Here is a 22,415-nt window from a genome sequence, read left to right on the forward strand (position 1 = left end):
TTTAATATACATAGTTTAATAGCTTAATCTGATCCGTTAACTTCAGATTGGAGATATTATGATTTATGAATATTGTAGCCAATGTTATGGCAATTGCACTTTGGACTGTGTTTAAGTTTATTGGTAATTTTGTATGAAATATGTGTGAATTAATTATAAGCAATTAAGTTAATTTGTATGAATTTGTTTGATTTGGTATGCATAAATTTATTCTGTGAATATGTTTGTAAGAATTTAGGATTTTGATATATTTATATGTATGAATTTAGCTGTAAAGTTAATTTATAATAGTTGATTTGCTTAATTACAATTGAATTAAGAGTATTCCTCAATAATTAGTCATATAAATATTATTTTGTTTTAGCCATAATTGATAAGATGTAATTTAAGATATAGCAGAAAAGAAAATATACAAATTTATAAATATGCCAAGTTAGTAACGAGCTAGCTCGGCTCGTTCGGACAAGCCACGAGTCGGTCTTGAGCAATAGTTTTAGCCCGGGACCTGAAATTCAAACTCGCTCGCCTAGCTTCATACACCAACAAGCCGAGTTTGAGTGTAACCTAGCTCGCTCTTTAACCGCTCGTTGCCACCCCTTAGTGTGTTGCAACTCGGGCGGGTACGGGTACCCCGGGTATACCCGTCTCGGGTACGGGTACGTCTCGGGTACGGGTATACTCGGGTACAAGGGTATTCGGGTACGGGTATGGCGGGTATAATTTTCAAAACCCATAACCTATCCGTCCTATGCCCTTACCCGTGTACCCTTGATGGGTAAGGCAGGTACGGGTACGGGTATGGCGGGTACGGGTATTTTTTATTTTTTTTTTGCTGGTTTTTTTGTTGGTTTTTTTTTTGTTTTTTTTGGTTTTTTTTTTTTGCTGTTTTTTTTTTCTGGTTTTTTTGTTTTTTTTTTTGTTGGTTTTTTTTTATTTTTTTCTGGTTTTTTTCTATTTTTTTCTGGTTTTTTTTGTTGGTTTGGGGGGAAAAAAATCAAATTTTTTGAATTTTGAAATGGGATGAACAGTGCTCGGGTATACGGGTACGGGTACTCGGGTAGTCGGGTACGGGTTTAGTCGGGTGCGGGTTTAGTCGGGTACGGGTAAACTCGGGTAGGATATGGTCGGGTATTGGTCCAAAATAACGGGTCCGGTCCGGTTTTTGCCCGTACCCACATACCTGAGTACCCGACCCATACCCGAGCTCGGGCACGGATACCCCGGGCGGCGGGTACGGGCGGGTATACCCGACCCGGGTTTTTGCCAACCTCTACCACCCCTAATCTGAACTGAAGGGGACGACTCGGTCAATAATGAGCAATATTTTCTCCGTTTCCTAAAAATCGGACAAGTCCAGTTTACCTTTAAACGCTGAGGTGATTGATTTCTCCAGTGCCTCGGTAATTCGGAGGAAATGAAGCATTCATTAATTATGGGGTCCACTCTGAGCTCTGAAGGCGACGACTCAGACTTGAGAAACTGCTCGCCACTTGGAATTGTCGGCCAACAAAGCTTGTCTTTAATCGTAAGAAATTTCACTCCATTTCATAAGAAAGGATAAGTCCAGTTACTCTTTAAAAACACATGTATGTGATTGGTTTCTCTTTCTCCAGTGCTGCTTAATTCATAGAAAACCAAGAAAATGAGTACCTCCAAGAGACAGCGAGGGAGGGGACCCATCTATGGAGAAAAGATTGTGGTAGGGCTCCCATAAGAAAGATTGTGGAAATTTACCCTTCATTAATAAATGTCTAATATTATTTTATTATTTCATGATTGATAAATGATAAAGATTTTGAGAAACATATTTTGTACGTTAAGTATTTAGGTTTCGAGTTTGGGTTTGTAAATTTTCTTGAATTTATTTTAGTTTATGCGTGATTTTAAGAAATTTATTTGGGTTTATTAGCTTTCTTCTAGTTTTTATGGAATTTATTTGAATTTATTTGGAGTTCTCCAAGGCTATAAGGGTGGTTTTCTAATTTCTAACTTCTCAGGGAACTTTGGTTAAATATCTTGCGGTTGGGTTCTACTGTCAATCAGAGATGGCGAGGGATAGTGTTTGGTGGCCCACAGGCGATCAACACTCTGAGGGCCTGTTCGGATGTAATTCCGAAAATACTGTTCACGTTGGAAAAAAACAATTCACTCAAACTGAATTTTTTTTTCTCACGTGAACAGTAAATTTCAGTTCAAACTTTTTCTATTCCCATTCCTATTCTCATTCCCACTGTGCAGCCGAACAGGGCCTGAGGGAGTCATAGTTGTTATGGAAATATGGGGCAATCTTGAGCGGATACCCGAATCCAGTAATCATTGTGTTAATCATATTTGCCGTCGGTTGACGAAATATGGGGTAACCCAACACATATAAAACAGATGGTGCAACACACTATTGACCTCGGCTACTGAAATTCAGTAGATAGCGTTAATCATATTTGATGTCAGTTGGCGAAACGAAAGCGATGGTGTTGGGTTCGTCAAACCCGATGGCCAAACGTGCACTGCCGATGGTATATTGATTAACGCCATCTGTTTTGATTCGATAGCATATGTGTGTACATTTCCTATCGGGGTGATATGCATCAGTTCAAAATTCGATGGCGGAACGCAATTTCAACCGATATAAAAGTGTTTTTTTTGTAGTAGTGATACTAGCTAAGAGAATGTTGCATAAATCCAAATCGACTGTTTAGGTTTCAAAAATGAAAATATTAGTATATAGCGTGTGTCATTATGTAATATGCAAATTACCATAGCCTCATATGAAAATGTGAGTTCATGAATCTATATTTTTGTGTTAAATTACCATAGCCTCACATGTAATATGCAAATTACCATAGCCTTCATAAGAAAATGTAAGACAAGGCACAGAGGCCCACAGCGTACCACGGGCAGGAAATTGGTACCAATTAAATCGACTTTATTTACCGACTTACTGCACGCGTCATTGAGAATGATTTTCTGTGTGCAGCTGGAATTCAAAATGAAAGATGTTGGATTTTATGGTTTAGCATAACTATGTGATTTGTGTGGAAGCAAATAAATGAGAAAGTCTTTAGAAATAAGGTGTTGCTTTCAATGAATTTAGTTGATCGAATTTATGAAGAGGAAATTTTGTGAATGAAATTTTGTAAGGACAAATTGAGATGGATATGAAAGGGTGCAAGGAGAGGCAATGGATGTAATTTTTATTATTTTTTTTCATTTTTGGTTTGGTAGCTTCTACCAACATTGTAAAAAAAAAAAGAATGATTTTCTGTGGCCTAAATTTAAACCAGATGATTTGTATCCTCATTGCTCACGGATTGTGTAGTAAATAGACTAATATGTATGTATAACTCACCATCCAATTGCAATTAATTTAACTATTACTATAGGATTCAAAATAAATATGACAGATGCTGCACAATAATACCAGTTAAAGAATCCAAAGAGCCTTACTCAAAAAAAAAAGAATCCAAAGAGCCGACATGAAAATGAATGTTGAATAGCAAAAGCGAATTCCACGTTCCACTTCATCATACTTTCTTTTACTTTTACATATTCAAACAAATGAGAAACAACTAAAGATATTGATTTCATTTACCTCATGTAAGTGCGAATTTTACTTTTCTTTTCCTTTTTTTTTTTAATGTGATATATGGCTTAAGACGAATCGCATACATACATTTGTTAATCAAATTGCACCGGACACTTTTTTTATGAATCACTGCCTGTTAACACAATAATTTAACACAACTTAAGAAATGATGAACCAATAATAATAATTAAACAACAAAAAGATCTTTACAAAATATCAATAATTAATAAATAATTCATATTTGAAAAAATTAAGAACTTACACAATTCTCATGTTATACTATTACAAGCTTAGTCAACTATGGACAACTCTTTATGATCCAGGTTTTAATTTGTAAAACTGAATACCAACAGATAAAAACAGTGAGAACTGTTATGTTCTCAAAGACCGGGAGTTCTTGCGGCAAAATTGTTGCTGGCAGGTCCTATATATTTGGACTAATAATAGTAATTATACAATTAAATTACCCCCGGAATCATAGAATCAAAAGTAAATAGAATGACCAAGTGATTGTAGACCAAAAATCCTTAGACTTCGTTATCTTGATTTACAAAACCACTTTTATTTATATTTTAATTTAGTTTCTTGTTACAAACCAACTTATTCAAGTTTTGAACCCAAATTTAGTTACTTTGCAACAAAACTCTCCCTTGTTACTTGCATTTATTTAGTTTTAATTTAGTTAAAATAGAAAATACAATTGCCTTAGTCTTTGGATCGATACCTTATTTACTACAATATAGATTGTGCACTTGCAATTCAATCTTCTTTGCGTATTTAGGTTTTTTAAATTTAAAGCGAAAAAATGTACAAATTAGACCCAAAATAATTACACCTAAAATACACACCAGAGAGGCGTGAATGAATCGTACATGACTTGAAGTAAAGAAACTGTTTTTGAAAACTAAGAAAAAGAATACACAATTTTTTTTAAAGAAAATATCGTGTATGAAGTAGTATAATTATAAACGGTTCAGTATAATTAAACAATGTACAAATAATCATCAGTTCTGGACATGGTTCAAAACTTTCAGATCATGTGTGTATGTTGGAGCTTTTTTTCACGTGAGTGCCTCCTCCTGTAACACATTGTTAATGTGAATTTTTTTTTCGCACCCACATATAATATGCCATGTATAGTCACATGTTATGTACTAGTGTCTAGCCTTATAAAATAATATTACAACTTTCATGGGCACCACATGAAAAATTTAAATCTGCCGGTGATTGTGCAGTAGTTACGCGCGGTTTGGCGCTTGTGGTCTCCGTAGTTGTCGCTTTCAAGTGACGTCTGCAGTCCCCCTCATGTAGGTAGTGGCCTCCCAGGTAGTTAATGAATGGAACACATTTAGAGGTTTCTTAGGAATACTCGATATTTTAGAAATAAATGTTTATAACAATTACAACACGGACACTTGTGATGGTCATTGCGCATTCACTTGTCCTTGGTTTTCTGCATGTGGTCCCTATCGTGCTCGCTTTTCAAGCGACGTTTGCGGTCCCATATTGGTAGTGGTACCTCAGGTAGTTAATGCCCAAGATATGTCTATGAATTTCTCATTAATACTTTAAACATGTATATTCACATTTTAATGAGTAAGTATGAATAGCCGATATTTTAAAGAATAATAATTGACATATTAGAGATGAATACTTGACAATGCATGAATACTTGCACGCCAAGGTATAAACTTTTGAACAATGAAAAAAATCCAAAAGTAATTGATCGTGGATCTCATTTGAAAACAAAAAATTATGTAGAAAACATTTGTGGTTTTAGATTGACAACATCAAATTCAAAGTGGAGCTTGGTTTCAACTACTTTGAGGAGCTACTCATGGTTAAGCAGCCATGACTGAATTGACAAATTCTCACAGATCATTAGAAATATTGACGAGATTAAACAGAGAAAAAAAAACTCACTTTTAAAAACATGTAAAAGACAGTTGTGTGATTAGAGAAAAAAGAAAGTTGATGTCCATTTTTAAACACTTGACATCTTAGATATGAACACTTAATATAATATATAGTAATATCTTTGTGTGCATAAGTATCTATACATGCGGGCGCCAATTATAATTTTTTTCAAATATAGACAATCCCTCAAGTAGTTATTGGTCTCCATCATACTTTACGCATCAGTTAACCAGGGAGACGTTTAGGAGACAAAATGAAAGAGATTGTTAGTCGATCCCTATTTAATATACTTGGCTTGTTGTACAAAAATAATAATAATAAATAAATATGAGCTATATTTGACGAAAAAATAATCATGCTATCTTTGCCGAAATTTTATTTTATTTTTTATTTTTTATTTTTTTATTTTGTTTTTTTTAGCTGTAGCTACCCAGAAAGTTGCTCTGGTGATAACGAGAACTTAAATGGAAGCGAATGGGAAGGCCCAATAAAATAACCATGTTGTCCCGCTGTTTAAACTGGATCCAGATTCGTTCAAGGATATAATGATACAAACAATAATAGCATTTGCTTCTTGGTCACTGATGCTTCTCTCTTGAAGGTTCTCTCTTGAGCAAGAGGTCTCTCTCTATTTCATTATTTTTTATTTTATTTTATCTTCTTTGAATTGGAGCAAGATCTCTCTCATTTGCTCTCTCTCCCATCCTCCCTTTCTCTTCTCACTCTCAGTTCGAACTTTGGTAATTTCATTGAAATATTTGTATTTATCTTTTACATTAATGAATTTCAGTATTGGATGTTGACGACACAGAGGCAAATTATATATTTGACCATTGCTATTGCAGAATTCGAGCACAAATTTTAGTGCCCAGTGTTACGTGTTAATGGAGAATTAGAAAATCAGTACAAAGAAATAAATACTAGAGCAACAACTTGGAGATTCGTGAATACCTGAGGTGATCTTATCTCTAAAAACTTTTCTTTCTTGTGTTCATCTTTCTGAGTTTTCTTATAACCTTCACAATTTTTGAATTTAGTAAATCATTTCATCATTACTTCTATTAATTCTAATAATATCTAATGAGTACTGTTACTGTTATTATTGGCTTCCAATTTTTATTATTTTATTTTTGTTGTTACGACTGGTTTAACCAATGGGTAATAACTTAATTAAGTTTATGTTTCCAACAATTATACCATCAACTTTGCTTTGTCCATCGAATATAAACATATAATACTAAGAGTTATTACTTGCCCTTCACAGGAGATACTTTCTTCAGTCGATCTCTAAGAGTTAACAGAGAATTACTGAATCAGAAGATTAGATCAACAAAAAGAAATTCACGGAAAGCTAGAGCAACAACTTAGAGATTCTTGAATACAAGAGAAACACTAATATCTTACAAGGTAATTTTTTTCTGTGTTTTATTATAACCTTCTCAATTTTTTAATCATTTTTTTTTATATATATAGTTACTTCCGTTAATATAGAATGAGTACCTTTACGATTACTACTGATGGTATCATATTTTATGAAAGTACCTATTGGATTCAAATTGTTACTATTATTGTTTCAATCATTCAATTAAGAGAGAACATTTGTATTTTCATAAATTTTGAATTATATATTAATATTAGAAATTTGTGTTACTCTCTTCTTTCACACTTACAATAAAATGTTACCTAGCATGCATGAAACACTTCACATATTACATAAACGTACATTTCTATACTTTTGACTTAAATACGAATTTGAATTTTCCTAACAGCATAAAACACTATAAATAAGACTTTCAACATACTTCTATATTACATTTGACTACCAACATAATTCAGTTTATATTTGGAAGAATAATACCATTGGATTTTTTTTTTTTTTTTTTTGGTCCATCGAAAAGTACTAAGAGACATTCTGGAAAAAAAATTGCGACGAATCTTGAAAATATATTTCTGAATTTGAAACCTCAAAGTCCCATTGTTTTATTTTGGCTTTAATAATTTGGAGGATTAATAAAACAATTAGTTGCTGGCATTTTTAACCACCAAATAGTAAATTTGTTTGTATTCATATTAACATAACCGCATGCATGAGCACCATATCGAAATCTCATGAACATTTTGCAATTATATATATTGTCAGTTAGCTGTTCATTCGTAAAGCAGTAAGCTGTAAGCCACTACTTTCTCCGAAATATTCGTTTTCACCTTGATCAAGATTAGGCAAATAAGTTTCCACTTAAGAATTCTCTAGTGTATACTTTTGATATCAACAGAAATTAAGCTAACGAGACATGTGCACAAATATTGAACAGTTCAATATAAAATAAATAATGTATCATATACATGCTAAGTTTATAGAACTTTATAGCAGACTTTTTTAATCTTACAAACATGGTTTGAAAACTCAGCCGAGTGAACTTGGTATCGGTCGGGTCCGATCCTAGTTTTACCTGAGTCTCAAACCCATGCGGATTTTTCATCAAAACTCGGTTGAACAGTGTTTGACTCGGCCGATTTATCCGATTTTCAGGCTGAGTCGGACCGAGTTTTCACCCGAGTCAGGCGAGTTTCATCCGAGTCAGACTGAGCCTCACCTGATTCTACACATTTTTTTGCATCAATTTGGGTTTACATAGGAATAGTCACGAATTTGTGAAGAAAAAGAAGGGTAGTCTGATTTGCGAAGAAAGACAAATATATTTATATTTTTAAATAAACATGGTCTATTGTTTTATTGTGTATAGAAATAGAAAAGACCATTTGGACCATCGTGAAGTACACCAAGAGCAACGAGGATCCATTGTGTATAGAAATAGAAGCACTTCCATTCGCTGCCTTTTTTCCTAATTCATTTCCTCTCCATTTCTTTTTTCATGGATACCTCCATTTTAATTTTATGCTTTTTATTTTTTTCATTTTTATTTTATTTTATAAGGATTAATATTAAGACTAGCAAATTATTTTTATTTTTCAGCACTATCTTTGTTTTTTAACAAATTAATGTTTTACCATTTTTTTTCCTATTATTTTAGTACAAACCAAACTTCTGACAAAAAAATCTGAATTTTCGATTCGATTCAGCCGATTTCAACCGATTCCGAGTTTCATAAACCATGCTTACAAAAACATTCCAAAGACTTTTTAGGAAGAAATCTGGACAGACTAATCATAATGTATCATACTCAAAGACATGCAAAATTTATAAACCTTCACAGCAATATTTTTAGTCTTAAAAAAAGGATCTAATTTCCAAAGACTTTTAGGAAGAAATCTGGACAGACTAATCAGAATTTGTCGGACCAGCATTTGAAATAGAATTTAACTTGTTCATAGCATCACAAAAGAAAATGCAACAATATGTAAGATCGGCATTGTTGTAAAATTTTGAGGCACTAACAACGATATTAGGGATAAAATATAGAACCCAGCTCTATATTTTCCTTCACGTACGACTTACTATACTGGTAGAACCAGTATAAGCCCCTGTATAACCCTTGCAACCAGTTCATCAAGAGCCTGATCTTCCCTTGGCTCACTAAAAACACAGCGCACAGTGGTCTTTGCATAGAACAGGAAGTGCGCCAAAGTAGAACAGGTGTATCATGGTTCAACAAAGAAAATTGTGGCTGGCAGAAATCCAAGCATGCAGCATTGACTTGACGCGGCTTACCTGTCTTCAATGTGCACAGGTGTTCACCTGGTTAACGCATGGTTCCACAGGAGAGTGCGGCTCTTTATCACGCGAATGGGAGATGTTAGCATGGTCTTCGCATGATGCACACCCCAGAAGCGAAAACTGATACCCCAAAAATAGCAGCAGCAGAAATAGCAAAGCCCTGAATACACCGATCGACTGTCGATGACAAAGATGGCTCTGATACCAGTTTTTCCATCAATTTCTTGTCTAGTTCAAAGTCTTCTGAGTTCAATTGATGGAGGATGTCAACCAACTCTCCTATGTGCTCCACTATTGACGATTTGTCTGCCATATTGAAATTCAACAACCATCATAAGAGATGGAGTTGATTACCTATTGATGGTTTGTCTTATCGACTTTCCAATTGATTTATCATGCCTATTTTCGTGATCTCCGTCATAACATAGTGTACCGTAATCATAGACAACATTACTCGCATAAAATGCAATGCTCTCTGGTCGATTTTCTTTCAATCAAAATCTGTTGCGTCTTCTGGTGCTTTGTCAAGCATAACATCTTCCAGTCCTTGGGCATGCAGCAAGTCCATCTACCAACCAAGCCGTTAGAAAATCCATTGGAAAACTAACAACAATCTCTATAAGATTAATACAGAATTGGTGCTCCACATCTCTCTTCCAAAATTAATTGAAGTTTCGTAGACAATCTAAATATCAGAACACATCCAATCAAACTTAGATATCAAAAGATTGAATTCATTAGAAATCACGCATCACTTCATAATATTCAAATTTGAATTTATGACAACTTCAATTCTTGAAGCTGTACTTTTCATTAATAATATACAAATTTAGCATTCCAATCATAAGTGAAAATATTCAACTAAATTAAGAAGAACCTTAAATTTTACAAAATATTTTTTCGTTGAAAGTCATAAATTTGATAAATCTTAGACTAATATTATTTAATTTGCCATTATATATACTATCAAAACTGTCACGGTATAGATTTTGACTAAGCATATTAATGTAGAAAGGTTTTTATCATGCTTGCTATATATAATATATTCAGCCTCTAACCTCAATTGACAAAACTATTGTTTCTTAGGTCTGAAAAACCATTGCAATGAACAACAATCAAAACGAAGCCAAGTTAAAGGCCAGTGTTGTAGACTTCATTGGACCACTACTAAATCGCCTTAATAAATTATCCAAGGAGATTAATGTTTCTGACGACTCGCAGATGGCGACAACCATCGACCAAATTAGAACAGAAGTTTTAAAGAGAAAAGATAGTATTCGTGGCATACAAAATTGGAATTGGGAGCTAATGGGTCTCTTTGGAAAGATAGAAAGACAGATTGATTCCTGGATTGATCATAATGAGAAAAGGGATGAAATGAAAGATCTAAAGGATATTCTTTGTATGCTTCCACAACTACCTGAGAAAGCACCTGATTTGCCTCTTGAAGTCAGAGAATCATCCAGTAGAAGTTATCAAGGGAGTAAATTGTTCAAGGATTTTGAAGATCTAAAGGAGTTGGACGTCCCTTCCATTCTTTGCCTGTATAGCCTTGGCACTTTTCCAGAAAACACAATACTGGAGAAGAGATTTGTGATTTACTGGTGGATTGGTCTAGGGCTTTTACCTCGGACTAGTTGGAAAGAAGCTGGCAACAAAATCTATTCTGGTCTAAAGGAGAGAGGTTTCCACGAATCCGTACATAACGGAAAGCAAAATCAAGTAATCAACCAATGCACCATCAACCCTACAGTACACAAATGGTTGTTGCCCCCCAATGTGAGTAATGTCATCTTTAGTTTTGACCAAAGTGAACACTCTAGTTCACCCTTTTTTGGGGAATGGTTCAACAAGAGAGTACATATAAATCTCAACGAGAAGTACCTTAATGCCAACAATGTCCCCATCAACAAAGAGTTGCAAGTGGTTCACCTAGGAAGTTGGCGTTACACAGAAGTGAAGGCTGACAACAATGCCAATGAAACTGGGCCTAAAAAAACAATGTCAATTGACCACATTGAGATCGAAAATCTTGACCTATTAAAAAAGTTGAGTGAAAAGGGTAAAAAGATGACCTACCTTAGCCTGCGAGGCATTTCGGGGATAGAAGAGATTCCTGAATCCATTGGGAAACTAGAAAACCTGATGATACTAGATCTCAGGTCTTGTCATAATCTGGTTAAATTACCACAGCAACCAAGGTCCACATTAAGAAAAAAATTATCCCATCATACTAGGTTCAAGAAATTAATTGGATGGGCATTACCCCAAGAAAGATGGTTCAATAAGCTGATGGTGTTAGATATTTCGGGATGCTATCTAGTAGATCATATGCCAAAGTGGATATCTGAGCTCTGTAATTTGGAGGTGTTAATGGGCTTTCTAGTTGGCAGCGTGGGGAAAAAAAATGAGTCATGCCGGCTAGGTGATCTTTCAAAATTGAAATACCTCAAGAAGCTGAGCATTAGAACTACCACTGACATGAGTCCCGAAGTTTTCAGTGGCTTTAATTCTCTCGAGAACCTTTTGATATTAACAATTACATGGGGAAAACATAAGATACCAGACTACTCTTTACCCAAGAATCTTGAAAAGTTGGATATCAGATGTTACCCAGAAGATGATGTATCAAAGCTGAAGAACTGTGACGAACTGACAAAATTGAAGAAATTATATATAAGAGGTGGGAACCTTAGAAAAATTCCTTCCCATAATAACTGGAAAGTGGAGATATTGCGCCTCAGGTTCTTAAAAAATTTGGTTTCAACCAACTGGGAAGAGGTGAGGGGCTTATTTCCAAATTTATATTACGTGGAATATGTGGGATGTCCCCGGCCCGATAAATTCCCCAATGACGGGAGTTGTTGGATTAAGGAGAAGGCTGACAACAATCAAAATGAAGCCAAGTTAAAGGCCAGTGTTGAAGACTTCATTGGACCACTCAATATCCAGGTATTTACAACATTTATTTTTGTCAAAACTACTCTGAAACTTTTTTTTTCTAATTGGTACTGACAATTTTATATGATTGACTCCCACTATGTGTTTGATCCCCATAATTTAGAAGTCTAGCTCCGCCCCTAATTACACATCTAAGTAAGGTTTATTAACTTTTGAAATCAACCTTCCACTGCATGTAAATATAAAGTTAAAATTCATTATTACAACAATCATGTTTATAATAATAATTATACAATAAAATACATTATTTAATTATTTACCCACGGGGTGGGTGTTTTAATGTGTTTTTATATATATTAGATTGTGCTTACCACATGTTATGTTTCAAATGTTTAACATTTTATTTATTCGGCTGTAAGTTTAAGATTATGGTTAGTAATGATTTATATTGTGCCGTTTGTTTATTTTAATAAGGTGTTACAAACATTAGACTATATATTGAGGATACTTGTATGCTGTTTGAATATAACTTTGAACATCAGTATTAAAGTACCATACTAGGTGATCATTTAGCATACACAAAATATATAAACTAATTTATATTATAATTGAGGAGGATTCAAATGCCTTCATTTTTTGTGCCTCTATTTTTAAAAACTTAAATAATTCAAAATTTAAATCTGAAAATTCAAAATAAAATCATTGGATATGAACTACATCATTTTATCTAAGCACTTACAAAAAATTATGGCATTTCAACCTTGTTTTGGTTATCATCTTGACCTTATAAAAATGTATACTAATGTGGATAATCTATAGACGTTGATTTTTCAGCTTATTGATTCATACAAAAGCAAAATTAAAATGTGATAACTTTTTATGGACACAGAGAAAAAATAACATAGATCACATCTAATGGTTTTATTTTGACGTCTAAGTTTTAAACTTTGAGTTATTAAAGTTTTTAAAAATGAAAACATGATGGAGGCACAAAAAATGGAGGCATTTGGACCCTCATTATAATTATAATAAGTTAGATATATTAATTGTTCTTGTTTTAAATTAATAAAATCTTAATATTCATTATTACATATGTTATTCACATTCTATATTTATGACAATTTCTTTTAATCTAATTTATGAACATAACTTGAATAATAAATATACTATATAATAATACACTATTTGAATAATATATATACTATGTAATAATACATAAAATTTATATCACATGGTAGTTTAATTATGTTATAATTCAAATTTCTAGTTTCGACACCAAGGTACAAGTGCAACCTTATTGAAATTTTATTATTAGTTTAGATTTTTGAACAGTGCCTAAGTTTAATTTTATTTAATTCTTATTTTTCTATTTAACTAATGGATCTAAGTGTTCAAAGTAAGGTTGAAAGTAAAATAAGGTTATTCATATTTTATAATAGAGGAGGGTTCCAATGTCTCATTTTTTTTATATCTCATCATACCTCATATTTTATATTTTCGTTTTCAAAGTCCAAATTGTCGATCCAAACCGTTCAACAAAATATTTATACTAAAATATACATGGAGATGAAATTTTATATTTTTTGAAATTTTTTGCTATTTTTTAAGATAGGTACAAAATCACCATTTTTGAACCGTTCAAAAAACAGTGATTTTCTACCCATCTTAAAAAATAGCAAAAAAATTCCAAAAAATATAAAATTTCATCCCTAACCATATTTTAGTATGGATATCATGTTGAATGGTTCGGATCTACAATTTAGACTTTGAATATGAAGAAAATGAAGATATAAAATATAAGGTATGATGAGATATAAAAAAAAATGAGGCATTGGAACCCTCATCTTCATAATATCACATTATAATCCCATTTCGGTTCCCAACGGAATCCATTTAATCAAATTTTGCTAATTTAACACATAAGCCCCTCTGATAAGAGAAATTATCACAAGTCATATAATTTAGCAAATCAGACCCTTAAATTATAATATTTTCAATTTGGTCCCTCACATTTATTTTTATTTTAAAATAGTGTACCAGTACTTGTTTCCTTCACAAATTCAAACAATGCAGAATTGCTTCTTATTTCAAATCGAAAACGATCGAGATCAGAGGCCTCCAAGACCTATTAGAACCATTCAAGATTATTGACAAACAACTTTAATTTAATGCAAGGGTTCTAACCGATTCAAAGCACTCAAGTCTTTAACGAACAACAGGAAATTTGCAAGTTTGGTTAAAAATCAAGCACAACAACACTAATCAGTTTTAGACCGTCAGAACAGTGCATCAATCTACAATAGCACAGAAATTTCAGATTTCACATATTTCACAAATTAACGAGTTTAATGGCTCATTTCAATATTTCAATTCACAAGCAAAGAACTCAACCCAATCAACACACATAGAGGGGCATAATTTTGGGACAGAAAAGGCACAAATCAGAGGGGCTTAGCAGCACAGCAAGCACCACCGAGTCACTGTCTTCCGGGAAAATCAACAACCCGGCAAAGCTATCACATCTATCATAAACCCGATACAACAACAATCGAGAAATTAAGACAGCCAATTGAAAATTACCCGAGTTGGGTGTCTCTCTCTTAAAAAGCCGGTTCCAAGGTAGAACTCCTCACCTCCGGCAAAAATCCAACACAGCAAGCAACAAGGAAGGGGACACCTCCTAGTACCGAAATAGCACAGAGGAAGCACCACCGAGACACCAGAAAATATACACAAGCTCACAAAACAAACCCCTAAATTTCTAGGGTTTTCGAAATCTCAAATCAGAGGCAAACAGGGACAACGAGAGAGAGAGAGGTAGGTTTATATCAACACATGAGAGAGTAGAGAGAGTAAAAACCCGTTTAAATGAGAGCACAGCTCTCTAGTAGGCGAAGTCAGACGGGTCCGACGGGACAGCAAGCGGGTCACCGAGTAGGTGTCTGACAGGGGGTCCACAAAGTCGCCAAAGGTACCGAAGTACTGACGAGGAAGAGACAGCAGTGACCAAACGAAATCAAGGAAGAGAGAGGCGGGAACAAATCTTCTCGCCGAAGCAAGATCAAAGAGGAACCCTCCTCGTCAGCGAGAGAGATGGGGGCGTGAAAATGGAGAGGAGAGGGGGCGGGGCTTCTCCTTTTTCCTTCTCCAGGATGGAGAAAACGGAGAGAGCGAGATAGATTGGTGGGGGAGGGTTGGCAGAGGCAAGAGGAGCCCTCCTCTGGTGCGTGAACGGGAGAGAAGAGGGAGACGGGGAAATCAAAGGATTGGAGTTAATTCCTCATTTTTATAGATTGGAGTTAATTCCTCATTTTCAATTTCATTCAAAAATCAAAGGATAAGATGCCTTCAGGATTCGAGCTACTGTGATCCAAGGGTTGAACAATTTCTGAAATTCAATTATAGTATCCTTTAATTGATCTATGGTCCGTTTTGCTTATAAAATCCGAATCGAAGTTTCATACAAATTCTACAATTAAATTCGTACGTATATTTCAGACTTTTATTTCTCAATTTAAGATCTGAATAATTCGATACCAAATAATATATATATATATATATATATATATATATATATATAGAGAGAGAGAGAGAGAGAGAGAGAGAGAATGGCTAAGCTCAAATCGTTTGTTTCTAGACTCAGGAACAAACGACTCGGTTATCTGATTTTCGAAGTTCAAATAGCCGATCCAAACTGTTAAATGTTTAATCTATATTAAAATGTGATTAGAGACAAAATTTTAGAATTTTTTTACTATTTATTAAGATAGTTTGAAAATCGTTGTTTTTATTAAAATTTTGTGCTTCTCAATCATCCTTGTTGTGCATGAAAATATATGGATTTTTTGGGTATAATATGAAATGATAAACATCCCACAGTATATATCTGTTATGTGGTGTTTAGCTTACTCTTAAGGCAATATATATCCATATAAACAAAGCCCAACCTAAACCTTCTCACCTTCTCCTCTATTGTAGTTCCTTAATAATTATACCTACACCGATGGTAAGAACTATAATTACTCGTATTATACATGTAGAACTGGACAAAGCTTTTATTTCTATAATTCTTCTTTTTTACATGACTTCAAAATCGACGCACCATTTGGTTCTATATTTTTGAAGAAGTTTCGGTTTCAATAATTGAAACATCATTCTAACAAATTAAATAATGTATTTGTGTTCTCTGTATGTAGAAAACATATATAACAAAGATGAAGCCATTTGGTAGTCTCCGAGAGTCAGTGCAAGAAATGGATCCTACTGGCATTACACGCATTGTTAAAATTAGCATCTGCCATAGTGAGGTGATTGATTCTCTTGCTATTTGTTTTGAACGTAATGGCCTCACGCAATGCACCAACCGATGGGGCGGAGATGGAGGAAACATTACTGAGGTATGAGCATTCTATAGTTTGGTAATATGTGGCATTTTCTTCTTGTAAAGATGGATAAAAATCAAGTCACTGAATTTTATCTTGTAATTATATTCTTAATCTATTATCTGCATAAATTATTAACAAACAAAGAAAAAGAAAAAAAACAAAGTAATATGTTAAGTAAACCACTTTTATTTAGTTGGCTAATGCAAGTTGATATAAACAAGGGCTCTAGATTAATAATGGTCTCCAAAATCAGCCGAATCGAACCGTACTCGTCCGAATTGGACCGTTTCTCAAGTAGTTGAATTGCCTTGAGCTTGTATTAATGTTTCTGGTTTTTTTTTTAAGTTGGACATTAATTTTTCGGATTTTTCTTATTTTCAAGTTGTTTTATGAGGATGAAGAAAGAGTATTCAATTTGAAATTAACATTGCGCGCATACAATTTAAGGATGAACCATGGGACTCTTCTATGGGACTTTTTTCTTCTCTCCTTTAGTTGTTTCCCGATTGGTTCTCTCTAGTTCGAATATTTTTTTCCTCCTCTCCTCCTATCCATTTCGGGTGATAATCGGGACCTGCATTTAGTCTTTTTTATTATTTTCTGATATATTTTTTTCCCTTTGGCTATTTACTTTCATTTCTTTTTTGTTTCCTTTTCTTTTCTTTGTTCATTCCCTATTTTTCCCTTTTTACGGATCAAAAGCGGCTTTAACAATAGTTTTGAACTAATTATTTATTTTTACAATTTTATTTATATTATTTTAGTGTAGAACTGTGTTTTTGTAAAAAAAAAAATGTCAATTTCTTATCCGATTTGATCGATTTCGACCGTTTCACTCAATTCCGAATCCACAATTAAGTAATCAATTCGATTATGAGTCCGATTTTGCCAAACATTGTTTCTATTTCCCTTTTGTTAATTAGGTCGGGTACAACAGAGACAGTAATGTTCTCTGCCATTGTACTTGTCTTCATAGCAGTACCGATTTAAAAATATGTCAGGGAGGACATCCCTTAATTAATTCAATTCCTCTATTTTTGCTTGTAATAATATTTTTTTTAGGATATATTGTAAATGGTCACTCTACTACACCAGAACTCAGGCTTAAAAATTTCTTGACCAGTCCTTTGTCAATTGTGATTTTTTTTGTAAAGAGGAACATAAAATGTTAGTTCTGATTTATATCCATTTTATTTGAACCGATTTCTTTATACAAAAATACTAATATGAACTTTTGGTTGTTCCTTGTAAAATTTGTCTCCTAATGCATAATTAAGACATTTTAATTACTAACAAATGTTATTTCTTTTATGTATATAGATCAATCTTAAAACAGATGAGTACATTAAGACTGTAAAAGGATTCTTTAATGACAACTATAATGGTCATGAGGTTGTGATGTCACTGACACTGGAAACAAATTTGGATGTTTATGGACCATATGGCACGGAAAGAGGACAACCATTCAAACTCCATGGTCCGACCTACAGTCAAATCATTGGATTTCATGTACACTGTGAAAAGTATATCAACGCTGTTGGAGTTTATGTCCAAGTAAGTGCAACATAACTATATATTATCTTTTTCATAAATTACTCTTAAAGGTTTTTCTATTTCTTTGTTGACGTCGTATCTCCGATGTAGCATAGAATCTACTCTTAAACGCTGTTGGAATTTATGCACATGAGAAAAGTTGTGCACGTGCATAAATAAGGATTTTAAACTTTCTTCTTTGTCGTCTGATTTAATCTTTGCAAATTTGAACAATTTTCGTTTTTTTGTTTTTTCACACATATACATGGAGAAATTTGAAGTAAACTAAAGTGGCAGTTTGGATTATGGAATTTTACTTTAAAGCCTTTAGAATTATTATGTTTTGTATATAACGAGAGCTAATACATTGCAAAAATATTTTTCTTAAATTTCAATATACAAAATTAAAAAAATTAAAATTATGAGAGTGACTAAATAACGTTTTGATAAAGTTAGATCCAAACTATTTAATTTAAATTAGCACAAACTTTAAAGTGGACTACATTTAATTTAAATAGTTTATAATTTTTTTTATCAAGTCCAGTCTTTATAAAGTGAACTTTAGGTGGGCCCATTATATTTTTGTTGATATGTTCGGATTTTATAAAAATTTGACACGTTAGGTATAAAGACTTTATATATTATGTATACAAATTTGTATGTACAAGTATAAAAACTTACACACACTAGCTAGCGTTAGTGTCCTTCTAAAATTGGTTCCGGACAAAAGTCGACAACGATTTAAAAAAACAAAACCTATCTAAAGTATTTGTCATTTGTTAAATCAATATAAATTATTTTAAATTTTCAGTCTGCGTTTTACCCCTGACAACCTCACACTAGTTAAATTTCATTATTAGTTTAGATTCTTGAACAGTGCCTAAGTTTAATTTTATTTAATTCTTATTTTTCTATTTAACTCAGGGATCTAACTTCTAAGTGTTCAAAGTAAGGTTGAAAGTAAAATAAGGTTATTCATATTTCATAATATCACATTATAATCCCATTTCGGTTCCCAACGGAATTCATTTAATCAAATTTTACCAATTTAACACATAAGCCCCTCTGATAAGGGAAATTTGCACAAGTCATATAATTTAGCAAATCAGACCCTTAAATTATAATATTTTCAATTTGGTCCCTGACATTTATTTGTATTTTAAAATAGTGTACCAGTACTTGTTTCCTTCCCAAATTCAAACAAGAGGTAAGACACGAATCTAGATCAGAGGCCTCCAAGACCGATTAGAACCATTCAAGATTATTCACAAACAACTTTAATTTAATGTAAGGGTTCTAACCGATTCAAAGCACTCAAGTCAGAGGCAAACAGAGACAACGAGAGAGAGAGAGAGAGGGGTTTATCTCAACACATGAGAGAGTAGAGAGACATGTTTAAATGAGAGCACAGCTCTCTAATAGGCGAAGTCAGACGGGTCCGACGGAACAGCAAGCGGGTCACCGAGTAGGTGTCGACAAAGTCGCCCAAGGTACCGAAATACTGACAAGGAAGGGACAGCAGTGACAAAACGAAATCAAGGAAGAGAGGCGGGAACAAATCTTCTCGCCGAAGCAAATCAAAGAGGAACCACCCTCGGTGGGAAGATTGGAGGGCGTGAAAATGGAGAGGAGAGGGGGCAGGGCTTCTCCTTTTTCCTACTCCAGGATGGAGTAAATGGAGAGCGAGATAGATTGGTGGGGGAGGGTTGGCAGTGGGAAGAGGAGCGAAGAGGGAACGGGAGACAAGAGGGAGACGGGGAAAGAAAAAAAGGGCTGGATCCGAAGTTTTTATAGATTGGAGTTAATTCCTCATTTTCAATTTCATTCAAAAATCAAAGGATAACATGGCTTCAGGATTCGTGCTACTGTGATCTAAGGGTTGAACAATTTCTGAAATTCAATTATACTCTCCTTTAATTGATCTATGGTCCGTTTTGCTTATAAAATTCGAATTGAAGTTTCGTACAAATTCTACAATTAAATTCGTACGTATATTTCGGACTTTTATTTCTCAATTTAAGATCCGAATAATTCAATATCAAATAATATATACATATATATATATATAGAGGTAGTCTACGGTGAGTTGCGAAGTAAAACGCGTTTCTACTTCACGCTGTATTTTTATTTTGAAAGTCCAAATTACCGATCCGAACCGTTAGATATTTAATCCATATTGAAATGTGCTTGGAGACCAAATTTTACATTTTTTGGAATTTTTTTACTATTTATTAAGAATTTTTAAAAATTGCTGTTTTGCTATGAACAGTAAAAGACAGTAAAATTTTCTGGACCATCAGATCAGCGACTTTCAAAATTGCTTAACAAATAGTAAAAAAATTCCAAAAAATGTAAAATTTGGTCTCCAAGCACATTTCAATATGAAGAACAAGATGAACGGTTCGGATCGACGTTTTGAACTTTAAAATCGCAAAATATGAGCGTGAAGTAAAATAGTCGCTTTACTTCGCAACTCACCGTAGCCTAGCTCTATATATATATATATATATATATATAATCAAATCTCTATACTTCCTTAACGGACGGGATTGATAAATTTTATAATTTATTCGTACGAATAATTTGTATATTTATATTCTTGATTGGAACTCAATTTATTTTAGTTTAGTTAGATTCTATACGAATATTCGTTGTTATTATTTATAATTTAGTTTAATTTATAATTTGTTCAAAGTTTTGTATATTTTATTTTTACCCAATCTACAATCGAAACAAATCAACGAAACTTGCGTATGGCAATTGCTATGATCGATTTTTCCTAAGTTCATGATTCCCAACGGGTTTAATAATTACCTTATAAATTTCTAATTTTATATTTTTAATTTGGTTATCATTATTTCTTTATTTCCAAAGTGTTGTAATTTTGTATTTTTAAAATTATGTGCCTTTAATCAACAACTCAACGGAGAGAAGGTTCGTTGTTGTGTTTTAGATGTCTATAACTGCATCCAACTTTTATTAATTTCTGATTAACATTTTCATTTTGATAAGATTACATAATTCTAACGGGTCACACAAGACGTATGTTATTGTTATGAAAATTCTTATTTATAACTTTACTTTGCAATTTTATAAGTTTAAATTAAAATTGGTTTAATCAGAACCTTTCAATTTCTGTATTTTTGGCATTTATCGTTCAATTGTTTCTATTCATTGAATTTTCATTTCAGTTATTGATTATAATTCTATAATTGTTTATTTAAGTAATTCGTTAGTAGATCTTATTTTATTAGGCCTTAGTATAAAATTATCTTTCAAAATTTACAAAATTTTAAATTAGTTCCTATTTTATTATCAATAATTTGTTTAAATTTATTACTAATCCTGCTTATAATAAATTTAACAATAATTAAAATTACGGGTTATAACAATTTTATTACATGAGATCAAGATCCTTTAAACTTTTATTTACTACATTTTTTGTGTGTTCTCTGTATGCAGTCAACCGGTGGTTCTATAATAAAGAAAGGTGGATTCTCGTATGCCGATATGCAAGAGAAAGAAATGGATCCTACGGTCATTACTCGCATTGTTAAAATTATTATCTACCATGGGAAATATATTAATGGTCTTACTGTGGATTGTGAACATAATGACACCACACAATGCACCTACCGATGGGGCGGCAATTCTATTGGAGGATCCACGAGTGAGGTACGAGCCATTTGCAGACTTAGAAAATAGATGTCACTTTTTTATTGTAAAGCTCGATGAATTATTTTGAAATTATAAATTCTTAAATTGCTACATAGCATAGCTAGATAAATTATTACCAAACAAAATAAATAAATAACAAAATAAAATAAAATGTTGGGAGAACCACATCTAATTAATTGGGTAAAACAATATATTTTTATTTAGGCTGGGGTTTTAACCGAGAGCTCTATAATTAAATAGAATTAATAAATAAAAACTAGAGGATTGTTCTCAGCACTTGTCATCATAGCAATTGTTCTTAATAATGTCAGGGAGAACATTCCTTAATTAATTCAGTGCCTATACTGTTTTTTGAAATAATGAGATATTTTATTTACTATATCTTATAAATGGTCACTCTAACAATACTAATCCAGAACTCTAGCTTCAGAAACTTCTTGACATATATATTTGTAAAGAACAACAGGAACTGTTAGTTCTGATATATACATCATTTGATCTACATTTACACGTATATCAATTTTTTTAATTTACAAAACATCATGATACTGAAGAGTCAGCTACATAGTAGTGATTTTTAAATGTCAATACTCACTTGTCAATCTTTCAAATATTATTAACTTTACCAGTATAAATTGCTCATGTACACTTGTGATATAAATATCTTATTATACTTGGACCCTTCTCTTTTTTCCAAAATTGGCCATCAATTTAAATGTTTATTTTGGCTTAATATATATTA

The 22,415-nt window shown here is 33.0% G+C and overlaps 2 protein-coding genes across 2 annotated transcripts in view; both read left to right on the forward strand.

The window, feature by feature from the left end:
* The window catches only part of LOC144562542 (uncharacterized), a 294,211-nt gene that overhangs the window by 50,392 nt on the left and 221,404 nt on the right, over nt 1-22,415 (forward strand). The window lies entirely within an intron of this gene.
* Nucleotides 5,753-22,207, forward strand: LOC144562546 (uncharacterized). Its single transcript, XM_078311737.1, has 7 exons — nt 5,753-6,120; nt 6,346-6,456; nt 6,765-6,907; nt 10,263-12,128; nt 16,274-16,474; nt 17,783-18,016; nt 21,458-22,207. Exons 4-7 carry the CDS (start codon nt 10,281-10,283, stop codon nt 21,698-21,700), a joined length of 2,526 nt encoding a protein of 841 aa, XP_078167863.1. The 5' UTR covers nt 5,753-6,120; nt 6,346-6,456; nt 6,765-6,907; nt 10,263-10,280; the 3' UTR covers nt 21,701-22,207.

Source organism: Carex rostrata, chromosome 12, assembly GCF_964058835.1.
Source record: "Carex rostrata chromosome 12, lpCarRost1.2, whole genome shotgun sequence".
In the NCBI taxonomy this organism is placed as follows: domain Eukaryota; kingdom Viridiplantae; phylum Streptophyta; class Magnoliopsida; order Poales; family Cyperaceae; genus Carex; species Carex rostrata.

What these genes read in the sequence shown, in the direction of transcription:
- LOC144562546 (XM_078311737.1), top strand. Translation starts at nt 10,281, where the DNA reads ATGAACAACAATCAAAACGAAGCCAAGTTAAAGGCCAGTGTTGTAGAC. An exon ending in ATGGAGGAAACATTACTGAG is followed by an intron (nt 16,475 to 17,782) that starts GTATGAGCATTC and finishes TTATGTATATAG; the next exon opens with ATCAATCTTAAAACAGATGA. An exon ending in CTGTTGGAGTTTATGTCCAA is followed by an intron (nt 18,017 to 21,457) that starts GTAAGTGCAACA and finishes CTCTGTATGCAG; the next exon opens with TCAACCGGTGGTTCTATAAT.